General features: G+C 50.4%; 2 protein-coding genes across 4 annotated transcripts in view; one reads left to right on the top strand and one right to left on the bottom strand.

Annotated features, from left to right (window-relative positions):
• RRP7A (ribosomal RNA processing 7 homolog A) overlaps window positions 1-3,200 on the top strand; it is a 5,224-nt gene extending 2,024 nt beyond the window's left edge. The window contains exons 2-8 of the mRNA XM_057386569.1: window positions 4-115; window positions 286-428; window positions 577-702; window positions 1,012-1,135; window positions 1,741-1,838; window positions 2,246-2,444; window positions 2,743-3,200. Of these exons, the coding sequence (XP_057242552.1) occupies window positions 4-115; window positions 286-428; window positions 577-702; window positions 1,012-1,135; window positions 1,741-1,838; window positions 2,246-2,444; window positions 2,743-2,828 (888 nt within the window). The 3' untranslated portion in view covers window positions 2,829-3,200. The remainder of the gene's footprint in view (window positions 1-3; window positions 116-285; window positions 429-576; window positions 703-1,011; window positions 1,136-1,740; window positions 1,839-2,245; window positions 2,445-2,742) is intronic.
• Window positions 3,201-3,900: 700 nt separating this feature from the next.
• On the bottom strand, window positions 3,901-13,164 carry SERHL2 (serine hydrolase like 2). Of its 3 annotated transcripts, none has more exons than XM_057389384.1 (13): window positions 13,091-13,164; window positions 11,463-11,703; window positions 11,263-11,376; window positions 10,171-10,212; window positions 9,433-9,452; window positions 9,166-9,240; window positions 8,310-8,419; window positions 7,955-8,034; window positions 7,587-7,621; window positions 6,758-6,834; window positions 5,227-5,320; window positions 4,768-4,923; window positions 3,901-4,058 (listed from the first exon to the last, which is right to left on the bottom strand). In XM_057389384.1, exons 2-12 carry the CDS (start codon window positions 11,608-11,610, stop codon window positions 4,807-4,809), a joined length of 912 nt encoding a protein of 303 aa, XP_057245367.1. In that variant the 5' UTR covers window positions 11,611-11,703; window positions 13,091-13,164; the 3' UTR covers window positions 3,901-4,058; window positions 4,768-4,806. The 3 variants fall into 3 exon arrangements, with proteins under 3 accessions (XP_057245367.1, XP_057245362.1, XP_057245354.1); XM_057389379.1 differs by lacking the exon at window positions 3,901-4,058 and adding an exon at window positions 4,090-4,685; XM_057389371.1 differs by lacking the exon at window positions 3,901-4,058 and having other exon boundaries at window positions 4,091-4,923.
• Window positions 13,165-14,033: the final 869 nt, after the last annotated feature.

The raw sequence follows: 14,033 nt of genomic DNA, 5'->3' as shown, positions 1-14,033 counted from the left end.
GAGGGGCAGCGCGGGGCACCGGGAGCGGGGTACACGGGTGAGGGGCAGCGCGGGGCACCGGGAGCGGGGTACACGGGTGAGGGGCAACGCGGGGCACCGGGAGCGGGGTACACGGGTGAGGGGCAGCGCGGGGCACCGGGAGCGGGGCCGGCGGGGTACGCGGGTGAGGGGCAGCGCGGGGCTCCGGGAGCGGGGCCGGCGGGGTACGCGGGTGAGGGGCAGCGCGGGGCACCGGGAGCGGTCCCAGGGCGGCAGTGGCGTGTCAAAGCGGTGCGTCCCTCGCAGCTCTGGCGGTGAAGTTCGCGGCGCGGCAGCGATCGCCCCACTGCTTGTTGGTGAAGGAGCACCAGGTGCGGGAAGGAGCCGACACCACGCACCCGCCTCGCCGCACGCTCTTCGTCCTCAATGTGCCCCCGTACTGCAGCCCGGTGAGTGGGGGCGGCTGCGGGCCGAGGGCACTGCCTTGATGGTGCGGGCGGAGGGCCGGGTGATGTCGGGCAGCTCTGCGGGCCATGCGTGGAAAGCATCGCTCCTGCTTTGCTGTACCGCGTGTTCTTTCTTACTCCCGGTATCAAGGACTCGCTGTCTAGGCTGTTCTCCCGCTGCGGGCACGTGCAGTCTGTGGACATCTGTGACAAGCCAGGGCCAGGAGAGAAAAAACATAAATCGACGTCTAAATTTTTCAACCACAAAACTGTAAAGGTAAAGCTTGGGGGAGAGAGGAATACTGATGCGTTAGTGGGAAAAGGTGGCAAGTACTGAATGATTCTCTTCAGAACATGAGGTATAGGAAACCACATGGGGCTTTGGGTGACATGATTACTTACTTAAGTTTACACTGTCTTTTGTTTTGCTATCCTATTGCCACTTGTGGTTTGATTTTTATTTCAATTTTTAAAGTTATTCATACTTGCTCTAAGTTATACAAATAGCTATAAGTTATTAGTACTTGTTCCATCATCAGTTTCCCCAACATGTCTGACTGACCTGTGTTTTTTTTTTTTCTTTTAGGGATTTCAAGTAGCATATGTGGTGTTCAGGAAACCAGCAGGTGTCCAGGCAGCCAAGGCTCTATCACAAGAAGGTCCCTTGCTAATATCAACAGAGAGCCACCCTGTGAAAACTGGCATTAGCAGTATGTCAGCTCAAGCTATCCTTCTACTGGCTAATGCTAGGGAAGAGCTATGTTCATTCTTTGCTGAATCCTACCCTGCATGTCCCATTTTGTACCAAGCTGAGAGACGTTCAGTGTTCATGTGCTTTTATTATTCACAGATTAGCAATCTTATTGAACTAGGTGTTGAAGTCTGATGCAGTGACCCTATGGAAGAATGGGATCACTTGGAAGGATGGCTTTTCCTGATGTTTTTTCAGTATTGTATAGATTCAGTGATGCTGTCTACATCTTATCCTCAAAATGGAAACCAGATTCATKCAACAGGCACCAGGTGTCTGTCAAGATGACAGCGCTTCATATATAACCCCTTGACAGAAACAGCCCTGAATGTTGTGCCTCTTGTGCTTAAAGCTAGCCCACTTCTGCCTGGGAAAGTTGCAAACTCTTGCCATTGCATATTGGTTGTGCTCATGGTTGTGCTGAGCCATGGTGGGGRGAAGCTGAACACAAATGGAAATAGTGTGTCCTTCCCCAACTCTAGAGTTTGCTCAAGCTGCCTGAAAGCACCACACTAGCCTGCTTCTAATAGCAGCTACTGCTGACTTGTGCCCTCTCTGTCTCAGAGTGGATTGCCAACTATGAGGCCTCCATCGTGGATCCAAAGGAGCTGAAGGCTGAAGTGGATGCCTACATGCAAGACTATGACAAAAAGATGGCAGAGGTGAGGCCAGGCTAGGGAGGGAACCCAGCTAAGCTGTTTTCTTTGGGGAGAGGGAAAAAAGAGATATTTCTCACTGCCCTGACCTTAGTAGAAAGGGCTGAGAGTCCCGCTGTTTGGMAGAGGTTTTTTTACTCCCAGTTGGTGGTGGGCAGTCAGGCCCTGGTTTGGTCTGCAACACCTGACTGTTCCCCTATGGCTTACAGTAGATATCCACRAATAAATTGGTTCCTGGCTGGCATGCAATGTTGTGACTGAGAGTTGAATGCTTGCAGTCTGTATTCCATGCCTTCCTTGAAATCTTACATGGAAGCAGGAGCTCTAGCTTTGCCTATGTGTAAAGKAGAACTGTGCATCAAGCTGGCTGGCAGCCCATCTGCACTGGCTGCTTCACCCTCCTGTCTTTACAGGAAGAAGCCAAAGCAGCCAAGGAAGAGGGTGTTCCCGATGAGGAGGGCTGGGTGAAGGTGACACGGAAGGGCCGGAAGCCTGGCCTGCCCCGGACAGAGGCTGCCAACCTGCGTGTGCTGGAGAAGGAGAAACAGAAAAGGGCCCGCAAAGAGCTGCTCAACTTCTATGCCTGGCAGCATCGCGAGACCAAGAGAGAGCGTGAGTGTCCCACTCTCCTACCCCTGCCCATGTCTCTTGTTTCTCACACTGGGGCTTATTTAGTCTGCACAAAGGCAATTGGACGGAGAAACTAGCCAGATTCCTCCCCAAGAGGGAGCTGCAGCACCGCTGGAGATGAGCTCCAGCTTGGCRCTCAGCCCAGGTGTAAAAGGATCCTCTGTGGGAAGTGTATGTTTGTGGCTGTTGGGAGTGAGCCCCTCCTGGTGTGTGGAAGTCAGGCTTCCAGGAGAGGGAGATCTGCTGCTCCCGAGTGATCTGTTCTTTTTCCATGTTTTAGACATTGCCCAGTTGAGGAAGAAATTTGAGGAGGACAAGCAGAGGATTGCACTRATGCGAGCCCAGCGCAAGTTTCGGCCGTACTAGGTTGTGCTGAGCTGTTCCTCAGGTGTGTGTTCTGGAGAGGATGGGARAGTTGCCTACTAACTGCATTTGCCAAACGATTTTAAGGAATTGAGGCAGCTTTGGGTTTCTTCTACTCTTGGATCTGAAATGGGAGATCCCTGCAACTGCTGCTGGGTAGAAGAGCACAGTATCTTCCTGCTCTTCTATYATTCAGCTCTGTGGTACCACTTCCAGGGTGCTCAGGTCAAGGAGTTGAAGCACATCCTGTGACAACCTGTATCTCCCTGCCAMCCAAAAACACACCTTCTCCTAAAGCTTGATGAGAACTGGGATTAACCTAGCATAGCCTTTGCAGGGGCAGGGAATGGCTGAAGAAGTGTAAATAAACTGCTACTGTCAAAACATGGGATTGCTTCTCTTTCCTACCTGGTCTCCTGTGGGAAACAACTTCTTGTGTGCTGGGGTGGTGGTAAAAATCACGTCTTGTAACCTGGTACTCCTTTGCACATTTAATTGAAGGAAAGAGGAGGGAAGTGACTTTAGGAAGAGCCTAACTGCAAAGTTCCCAAACTGCTTGTCACAGGAAAGATCAGTGGTTTGGTACAGAGCCCTACCTGTTCTCTTGRTGATTCCTCCCTGGCAGCTCCCTCTCAGCCAAATGCTTCTTTGCCCAGTCATCCAGTACATGGAGCTCCACAGCTATGTCTAGGCCATGGGAAATTCCTGATATCCAGYACTGTTGCAAGAACAAATGCCACTTGGAGCAGGCTGGTTTGAAAGGAGAAACCAGATTCTGTGAAGAATCTTTCTGCTTAACCTGTCACCAGCCCACAGAAGGCAGGCAACAATGGCAGCAGACACATTTAGGTGTGGAGCAGTGCTTTTGTACAGCTCCTATAGCATTTGTGCAGCTTTGGACAGATTGGTAGGTATGTGATGGAAGTAACCCACCCAGCCTCAGGTTTTTACACATCTATTTTACTACCTGCAGCATCACTGCAGACGTGACTATGAATGTAAGGTGGAAATGGTGGTAAATTCCACAGAGCTGAGATAAAATTGGTTTTAACCTCTCCTAAAAAAACCCACTGCAAATAGTTTTCATTGCTTGCAGAGATGATGGGCCTGCCTGCTTCAGTGGGCTTTGTGCATCAGTTTAGCTGAGTGGCAGATTCAGTATGCCCTACCTCAAGCAGACTCTGTGAAAATTGCTGCCTCCCAAGATCCATTTTAGCTGATTGGGTAAGTGGCCTGAAAAAGAAAGGAGGTTTGTTTTCTTACAGAGTCAAGAAGACAGACTTAGGATATTAATCTTTATTTAGGACAGAAATAATCTCTGCCAACTTTTCCATAATTTGTAGTTCTCCCAGCTGCTTCAGCTGGATTAAGGACATTCTCTTGAGTTCATTAAAATGGCCTTCTCTGCACAGGTGAGAGAGAGCTTAAAATCTTATTTAAGCTGATTCTTAGAAAAACACCAGGTCTCACAGTAGAACAGAGGCACTGAGGCCCTAGGGGAACTCAGGCACCTATGGAAGTAAGCGGAGAAGCAGAACACTTTCCTTGTTTTTCAGCAGGTTAAATCCTGGGAGTAGCATGTCTGCGTCATCCTCAGGGAGGAAGCAAGATGAGCCACCTCTCTTGCAGTGACAAAGCTGGTGCTGCTGCTGTCACAGAAGATGCCTCTGCCTGTGTTCTGCTCAGTTTCAGGGTGCAAGTTTGGACTAAGCCAAGGGGAAGGCCAGTCTGGGCCTCCTATCCCTGTACTCAAAGAGCTGAARGTGGGGCAAGGATTCCTTCTCTCTTTGACAAAGGTGATACTTTGCTCAGCTCTCTTTCAGAGAACCCCTGGCAGAACTGCTTCCACWCTGCAGTAAGCTAAGCATAGGAAAGAATATCACAATCTGATGTTGAATGTGAGGTAGGAATGGTGACAATTCTGCTGGGGCTTGCTTGTTACCTCCCAGTTCTCCTGGACTGATGCAGCTATGACAGCTTCCTAGAGCCTGGCCCTGGTGTTCTGCATTGTCAGGAAGCTGCTGATGATCCCAGATACSACCTCAGGCTCATTCAGGTGCACAAAATGACTCCCAGGCACCTCTACTAGCTGGATGTGCTGGAGGAAAAGGACACAAGATGTGAACCATAGAAGTGTTCCCTCAGACCTACACTGYGGGAGGGTCAGGGCAACTGAAGCAGGACAGAGATGTAAGGACGAGGGAAGAGCTAGATCCAGAGGGCAGTACAAACATGGAATTTCGATAGCAGAGACAAAGTTGGCTTCCCCCCACCCCGGTGTGAGGGCTGTGCTGTTCAGACAAATTACTTAGTGGAGGGTGYCCACCAAGACCAGCTACTTCCCGGCTGCTGCTCTTAGGTTGGTGGCACATAGAGATGCAGGGAAGAAGTTTGCTCTCACCTCTTTGAGGGTAGACTCAAATGCCTCCTGTAGGGCTTTCACAAAGTGATTTCGGCTGGGTAGGTTATGTGGTACCAAGAGTCCATYCTGTGATCTGAAAAAGAACAGCAAGGCTCAGTACAGCAGCCAGTGTGCCTCCCTTTGCAGCTGTTGTGGGCAGAGGCGGTGTCCCTGAGACAGTGGGCTGACAGACCCAACTGTTCTTTCCAGGCTGCTCCTAAACAGCAGGGTGACAGGGTCATATGTGGTAGTTGGGGTTCACTGCAGAGCTTGGTTAAGCAACTATTTTCTATCAAACTATCTGTGTAAAACCTTGGGTGACTGCCGAGTAGTATCAGAGTGAAGACTGGGTAAACATTGTCCTCCCAGGGCTGGCTCTGGAACTGGTCTGAGAACATMGTTCCCTGCCCCTATTCTGTCTTCTTTTCTTAACTTTTTCCTTCCTTACAGTTTCCACATCTCCCCTCAGTCCTTTCTGCCTGCCCTTGCTGCTTATTTAAAGAGGGTATGTCCTGCTCAGAGAGGGAGGTATCAGGGCAGTTTCTCTGAGAATTCAGCATTAGATGTCCTACAGAGCTAAGATCATGCTGTCTCCTACTGTGTTGGTGATGGGACAAGGAGACAACCCAGGCTCAAAGGCATCTCTAGGGCCCAGAAGACTTGGCCTCATCACAGGGTACATTTCTGGACAAGCAGGACTAACCTTAAGCTCTTACGATACTGAAACAGATGAGGGAAGACAAAACTGCATCTCTTTTCTCAACTGCTAGCACTTCCTCTTGTTTTCTAGACAATCTTTTAACAGCACTCCACCAAGGTAGCCAGAGCCATGCACACCTTTCCCTCCAAGAATATGGGAAAAATGCAGAGGATKACTTACAGAACAAGCTACACACCCAGACAGCTTAACAGCTTGTGGGGCTATGTGTAAGCCACTGGCCATGTCCCCAAAGGTTCTTGCCCCAGGTGCCATGGGAGAGAGCTTGCAGGAGCTCAGTCAGGCCAGAGGCTCCAGGAGCAGCTGGAGGAGATGGAGGCTGCTGCAGTTTCACCCGTTTGCTTGGACAAGAGGTTTTGGGGTCTGGAGAAGGGGGCAGGCTAACTGGGGTAGAATCAGGTCAGGAGGATAGCCAGTAGGTGTGGAGGGTCAGGAGCCAGGATCACCTCTTGCTGTAGCACCAAGGAATGGAAAGTTGTGAGATGGGATTGTGAAGCCAGGAGCATGGGGAAGATGGTGGCAGGACTAGTATTTCCTTAGTCAGCTTTGCTCAAGGGAGTACCAGCCTGAAAGTATAGTGCCAGGCTGGGAGGATATTCCAGTTGCTCTCTGCTTAATCCAGGACCCTGTCTGGTCCAGGGCAGTGGTGGGGAACTGGGAAATACTTCTCACATGTGAGGCTGTACTGTTATGCCAACTGGTCAAAGGTCTGGATGACTGGTGTGGAGGAAGGGGTAGTGGAGCACTSCTTCCTAGCCTTCATTCCTTCCCCTGAGAGACAACAAGGGTTGGTTTGGCTTGTGCCTCACTCACACAATGATGAGAACACGGTCCTGGATCTTCTGCAGGAGTTTCACACACTGCTCTACCGTGAAGAACTCTCGACTCTGCTGCAGGTGCAAAGACAGGGAAAGTGGCAAAGGTCAGGGACAGCAGCTGGCGGGGAGAGAGTGTCCCCAAGCCTTCCTGCACAAGTGGCTCTGAAGCTACAAGTAGCTGTGGCCCCTTCCATGCTGGGACACAAAAAGCATCCAGACTGCACATAGCAGTAGCTGGCTCTGCAAAGGCTCTTTCTGTCCAGCTGTGTTTCAGGGCTGCCAACAATGTTGCCTGTTGGGATGCAGCACATATGGCAATGATCTCATAGAGAAAAGCTTTAAAAATCCATTTACAAAAAAAAGGAGAGAGTACGTTACCCTGGCTTCCATATCCTGGCAGTAGCACAGTTAGAGGAGACCTTATTTGCTCAAAAGTGTGACACAAAACTATCAAAATACCAAACCTAAGGACTTTGCTCCATTTCCCTTCTTATTCAGGTCACCTGACAAAGAAGCTGACAAAAGGCATCCATCCATCTGCTGCTTGAAGAGTTACAACAGCAGGAAAACRTGGCCAGAAGGCCCTGGGGCAGAGGAACTGCTAAAAAAAATAAGCAGTAATTTTTTCCAATGACTCTGTAGGCTGAGTCAATGATCAAGTGATCATTGTCCCTCTTTTAAAAGAGAGATGTGGGAATTAGGGAAGCAGAAAGTAAGTGGCTGGGTGAAGGCAGGGCCTGGCTCAGTGAGCAAGCATCCTCTGAGTGTTCTGTAAGCTCAGGGCTCCAGAGTAGCAGGGGGCAGGTTAGAAGAGCAGTGCTCACCGTACGGGCTCTCATGTCTCTGTTATACACCAGCCCTGGAAAGAAAAAACAAGAGGTTTTCATATTTCATAGGAGCAGGAGTTGTTCTGTTTTAACTCACTTTTGGGGTCTGCACAAGACTTTTTGAGACAGGAGGAAGAGGATTAATTCAGAATTCTCCTTTTTTATTTATTTTCTTTAGCTGTTCTAGGGCTTGAGCACCAAACCCAGCTGCTGGGCATGGAGAACTCTGCCTCCAGACTTAATTGACCCCATTCAGGTTGTGTAAACTTGTAGCTAGGGCACCCTGTACCCTGCAGAAGACAATGGCTGTTGGCACCAGTCCCTTCCCACACCCAACACTGGCCTGGCACCACACAGCCCCTTACCAGCGGGTGTCTCAGTTGCTCCTCGCTGCAGCAGGATTGCCCCACCCTCTGCTGTCAGATGGCTGTTTGCTTCTAAGAGCCTGAGGGAGACATGGCAGAAAGATTGTGCTGCTGGAAAAAGGGAGGAAGCAAAGCAAAAATGGCACGACAAGGTGACAAYGAGTTCTCAGGTTGCTTCAGAAAGAAGCAGGAAGAAGCAGCAGCTTCTGTCAGCAGAAGCAAAAGGTCTTGCTGGGATTCTAGAGGAGGACTTGAAAGGTGAAATGCAGGGACARTTTTTGTTTCTCATTTGTGCAGCTGTAACTCTGTCAAGATGAAGGCAGGCAGTAAATGAAGAGTATGGATGGGAACCCACCTCTGCAATGCTGCTTCGGGGCTCCGTGCTTTGGGAGCTTGCTGCTTTGCCTCTAGACTCAGTAATCTGTCAATCACCCTCCGTTTAGATTTCAGCCATGCCTCAGTGTCCTGAAACACAGAGAAATAGGGAAGAGGAGTAAGCCCTCTCTTCTGAATGATTTTACCCCTTATCAGAGAGTGGAAGACAGAATTTCACCCTTCAACATCCCTCAGAACTGGTACCAACTGSTATCTTACTAAAAATGCCCATTTCTAGGAGAAAGGGAACATCAATCCTGATGTAGTGAACTTACTAACTTTTTACCCTTACAATATTTTCTAACCCTACCTCACTTCTGAGTTGAGGACAACTCTTCAAAGTTTGGTATCTTTTATCTCTCTGACCTCGGGCTTCTGTCCCACTTCTGCCAATGAAAGTTCCAGCATCTGGTAGCAATGATGGCAAGTTGGGAATGTACCTTTATGTCTTGCCAGGAACAGAAAAACCCACCAACTTTGTACCCAGGTCACCCAACAAGCTGTTGACAAAAAGATAACCTCAGCTGGCAGTTGCGTGGACAGAGGTTCCAGTTCACTTTCTACAAGTGCTTGGCACAGACAAGCAAATTTGAGTGCTAAGRGACTGCAGCATGTGGAGCTCTACCAAGTGTGCCCCAAGGGCCACCATAAGGAGGAACTTGAGTCCATGCAACAAGGAGCAGATCAGTGCCTGTCAAAAGGAAGAGCCCTGTGACCTGTGTGACCTGCCAGGAAATGGTCGTATCAGTGCTTTCTCTGAATAAATGAGGGAAAGGAAAAAAAACTTCTATTGTTGTATTTTATAAAAGTGAAGARAAGGACACATAAAATGTCACCTCTGGAGCTAGAAGAAAGCCAAGACTTTCCAGCAGGATCAACTTGTCCACCATCTCAGGATAAAGGAAACAGAACTGAGGAGAGATGAGACAATAAGAGAATGAAAAGCTGAACACTAAGTGATGTCTTTACCCTGCTACATGGGAGAGGGGGCAGGGAAGGGCTTCTCCTCCCCTGAGGTCCAAGCCATGTCCCTTCATGCTTCTCCCACTTGTTGCTGCAGCTGCAGAAATCACAACCCAGTGAAGAAATGATACATTACTCACCATTCCTGCCACAGCACCACCTGCAAAGGAGAAAAGGGGTGCTCAGTTATGCACAGAAAGGCATCTGGTAACAGAAATTTCCCTTCCCCAGAGCAGGAGTGGCCTCAGAAATAAAAATGCACATTGTACCATGGAACAAAGCCCCAGTAAAGAAGAGAACTCTCCCAGCCCAGGATGCAGGCAGAGACCAGGGCTGTTGAGCTGCTGTGTTCCCCATCTTGTGCCATCCCCACCTCCCTTGGGTAGCAAAGGCCAAGGAGGAGTTACTGTTTAAAATGCCTTGGTGTGCAAGTCCTGTTAGCTGTGACCAGAGCCACCCTGGGAAGCAAACTCCAAATCATACTCCAAGCTCAAAGGGGTGGAACTGAAGTCCAGTTGCCCTGAGCAAGCTTTATAGCCCGCCAAATGGGCTGTCTGTTCCCAGGCTTTGTGGGGACCAGGCAGGAAGGCCTGCTGTGAATTCTTCTGCACAGACCACCCCCCTTTACCCATCACTGTTCCCTCCTGTGAGTGGGGGAAATGCCCACAGCAAGAATTTTTGCTGTCTGTACTACAAAGTCTTGAAAAGAGAAGCATTTCAAACAAGGGCACAGATTTTTTAAACACTCAGGCAGGAACTTGGTACTTGACACAAGATAATATATATTCCAACCCAGTTCCTAGTAGCATGTCTGGGAAGTTAATTATCTACTCCAATTTCTATGAATCTCACAGTTTACAAGGACTAGAGCCACTTACCCATACTGTGACCCATCAGGGTGAACCGTCTCCACTGCAAGGCTAAACGGCAACAGACAAAAAACAGATAATGCTGCATTAGAAACCAGAGCAGCAGCATCTTGCTGCTTCTCCACTGGCATGGGCCCTTTTTCCCAGGTGGGCTTTTGCACTGCCTAATTTGCTTTTTAATCCYGAAACTAAACAGCTAAGTAGGCCAATTTTAAAGAAGAAGAGCATTCACCACCTCATTTCCGTGGTAGTTAAGTCATGAAGCTCTCAAGCTCTCTCTGTATGTCAAACTCCAGCACTGCCAGACATGAGACTGGCAAGAAGCAGAGGAGCCTAACTGGGCAGCATCTGGTGGAAGAGAGAAACCTTGACAGAGCATCCTGCTGCAGGGCATTCTGCAAGACATGTGAGGACACAGAGCCAGGTCTGCTGCATTGAGGAAAGTATGATTCCAAATGAAAGCTTTCTGCACCATTTAGCACATCAGGCTCTTCAATCCATTTTTAGGGCACTCTGGGAGGCTAGGGAAGTACAGCTTTATCAGAGCTGCCCATCTGAAATATACCTCACTGAAAGATGGGGTCTATCCTCTGGAACATCTGAGGGTTTCTAGAGAGTCTCTGTGTACTCAATGAAGGATGTGAAACCACACGCAYCAAGCATACAGATAGACAGTTACATCGGGAGTTACTAGGAGTAAAGGACACTGACTTTCAGATTTCTTTGTGTGATACTAAAGCAAGTAGCAAACAGCCATCAGGGAGAACCAGAAGTTTCCAACTTACACCTAACACTGATTAAGGATCACTGACTGCTTACAAAAAGCCAGTCTGGCAAAACCATTTAGTTGCATCCACCACTTCACCACTACTGCTTTTTTAGTATAGAAACACTATAGAAACATCCAGGGCTTACCATCTCTTCCTTTCCCAAAACAGTGAGAAGGAGAGATGCTTATTCACTCACAAAACACTGGCTGAGGAGAAGTAGGGGGAACTGATTCCTCTCCTGGCAGTAAATGCTGCCTGCTTGTTGTAAGGAGCAGGACCAATACAGCACCCCCTGCACAAGCAGCCCTTGAGGGTTCCTTCAGTCACCCACCTGCTGCCACCCGGCGCACATCGGTCACGTAATCTAGGAAATGGTAGGAGCAGCCTGCAGGTCGGTGCGAGGACAAACCATGGCCAGAAAAATCCATTGCCACATAGTAACAATCTGAAAGGGAATCCATTGCCACATAATAACAATCAGATGTGCGGTCCTGCCACACAAYACAAGCCATCCTGATGAGCCAGACCTACCTCTGGGGAGCAGTGGAATGAGCTTGTCAAAGGTGTTGGCATTGTCCAACCAGCCATGCAAACACAGCACAGGGTGTCCCTCCGAGGGTCCCCAGGCCTTGGCTGCCACATGTCCCCAGGGCACAGGGAACTTCAACTCTGAGAACATGCCCAAAATAGGGTGATGTCCCTGGAGAATCAAGAACTTGCAGTAGTCAGTACTTGGAGTAGGTCCCAGGAGTCTTGTTAATGGTCTAGAGCTCTGAAAAGAGTAATACAGGTCTTTAGTAACTCACCAGCCTCCTGTGGTCTTAATTAGCAGCTTGCTGATTTATAGCTCCCCATTCAATATCCCAAGCTGCTGATCCTGACTGCCTGTTTGGGGAATCCTCCTCCCAGCACGTACTAGCTATGCTCCTAGGAAGAAATAAGCTTTCCCTATGCAGAAGGAAAAAGCCTTCTCTCTCACTCTGCAGCAGCTGCAACCTGACCAGAAGGCACAAGAGATCTGGCAAGAGGGAATCATGCAGAATTCCCCCAGCTAGCTGCAGTCTGCCAGGCACCTGTCCTGGACCAAAAAGACAGCTTGGGGAATAAGGATGCTGCCTCCAATATTAGACTGTTACCACCTTGTCCTTTTTTATCTTGATGCTTGGCACATTCACGAGCGCAGCTGGCTCCATGATGCACAGCAAGTCACTGCTGCCACCTACCTGTGCACCCCTCGGGGCCAGGGACCTTGCGTGGGATATGGTTCCACAACCTGCCAGGCACTTGCTCAACCTCAAACCATCTCATCTACCTGGCAATCATTGACATGCATCTGACCCTTGCTCAAGTCYCAGCTCCTGAGTGAACCGGGCCTTTGGGTTCAATGGTGGTTTAAACATTTCCCCTTTACACACAGGCCATGGGCAACCTGACTRTCCCTATTCCCAAGACTCTCATGTCATATCTCCTTCCAAGTCTTGCTTATCTACCCCCTCTAAACACCCCTCTATTAATAGCAATTAATTATTTAATAGCAATTAAATCACTCTACAGCAAGTCCCTCCGGAGCCCATACCTCTCTAAGGTGTGAGGACAGAGGGGGTAAGCCGCTGTCAGGCCCCTGATCGTCCCAATAAGCCACGCCTGGGCCTCCCTATGATTGTTTAAACTCGGCCCAGGACCAGCCCAAGGAGTGCAACAGGAGTGCCGGTCTCCATCAGCAACACCCTTGCCCCAGGAACCGGGGCCCTGCCTGCTGATCACGGGGCTCTGTCTGACCCCAGCTGTCCTCGACAGGCCAGATCCTGACAATCARTCCTGGGCTGACTTCCCGGTGTGACCGTGGAGCTGCCCCTTCCCGACGGCCTGGGCTCCCGGCAGAGCCTGACGGCCCTCCCCGGCCAGCCCTTCCTGGCTCCAGCGGGGTTCTGGCCCTGGGGTCCCCCTGGCCCCGCAGTGAGGCCTCCCTGATCGGGCAGGAGGCGCAGCTCCACCCTGGCCTTGGCCTCGGGGCGCCCTGGAGCACCTTGCCCCGGTCCCGGCCCCAGGGAAGGGCTGCCCGGGCACCGACCCCCGCCCGGCGCCGAGAGCAGCCCCCAGAGCGCTGCGGCTGCGGCCGCCCCAGCCCCGCTCCCCGCACCGCCCCAGCCCCCTCCTACCGCTCCGTGCGGCCGGGCCTGCTGAGCGGAGGCGCTGTCGGGGCCGGGCCGGGCTGGCTGCACCGCCCCGCTGCCCGCCTCCCCGGGGCGCCCCGGCCTCCGGCCCCGCCTGGATTTGGAACGGACTCAGTAGGAGGAACCGGGATTCAACGCTGYCTGTGGGTTTGAAGCTGAGAACAACCTCCTAGTTATGATAAGAACCTCTGAGGAGTCGAAATCAAGGAGATACGGCTGCATCCTTGACTACCTCCAGAAGACACATTACTGATGATGGAAACTGCCTGTACTGTGGTAACACAGTGTAAGATGTTTTAACCGTGACCCAGGAGCTTCATAATGGCATCAAAAGGCCCAGTGCTTGACAYTGACACTGAACTTCTGTCACTCTCTGATAGAGAGACTCTTCTGAACTCCTAACGCTTGCTGGAATCATGTTGCTGCAGGGACGAGAGTCACCCTCCCATACTGTGACCCATGGCAGTGAACTGACTCTACTACAGGGCCAAGGTGCCACAGATACACAGCAGATGGCACTGCCTTAACCGCTCCACTCCTCTGGGAAAACAGACCGCTCTCAGATGGAGAGGTTTCTGTACAGTTTGCCTCATTAGTTCCCCAAAAAGGTGTTGCCTGCACCTTTCAAGAAATGCAGAGACAAAAGAGAGACCAAATTTTAAGGAAGTCAGTACCCAGATATGGCTGCTTGCTGATGCCTCTCATTYCCTCCAGCAGACAGTCTGCTAGGCCTAATGCAGGCTGCAACCATTCCTTTTCAGTCAAGGACTCTGTGGTCAAAGGAAGGAAAGTCAAATCACACTGTGAGCAGTAGGACCCCTTGCTGGAGCAGTTGGAGAAAACAGAATGAATGTATGTTCTCAGGGAATCATTTTTGTATTGGTAACTGGAAGCCTTATATTCAGTTCAGCACATCAGTCCCCTAAAC

The sequence above is a fragment of the Malurus melanocephalus genome, unplaced genomic scaffold (assembly GCF_030028575.1).
Source record: "Malurus melanocephalus ecotype Western Australia unplaced genomic scaffold, MMel_1.1 scaffold_17, whole genome shotgun sequence".
Taxonomy (NCBI): domain Eukaryota; kingdom Metazoa; phylum Chordata; class Aves; order Passeriformes; family Maluridae; genus Malurus; species Malurus melanocephalus.
The sequence above is the reverse complement of the archived record's forward strand: the minus strand, read 5'-3'. Positions and strand labels throughout refer to the sequence as shown.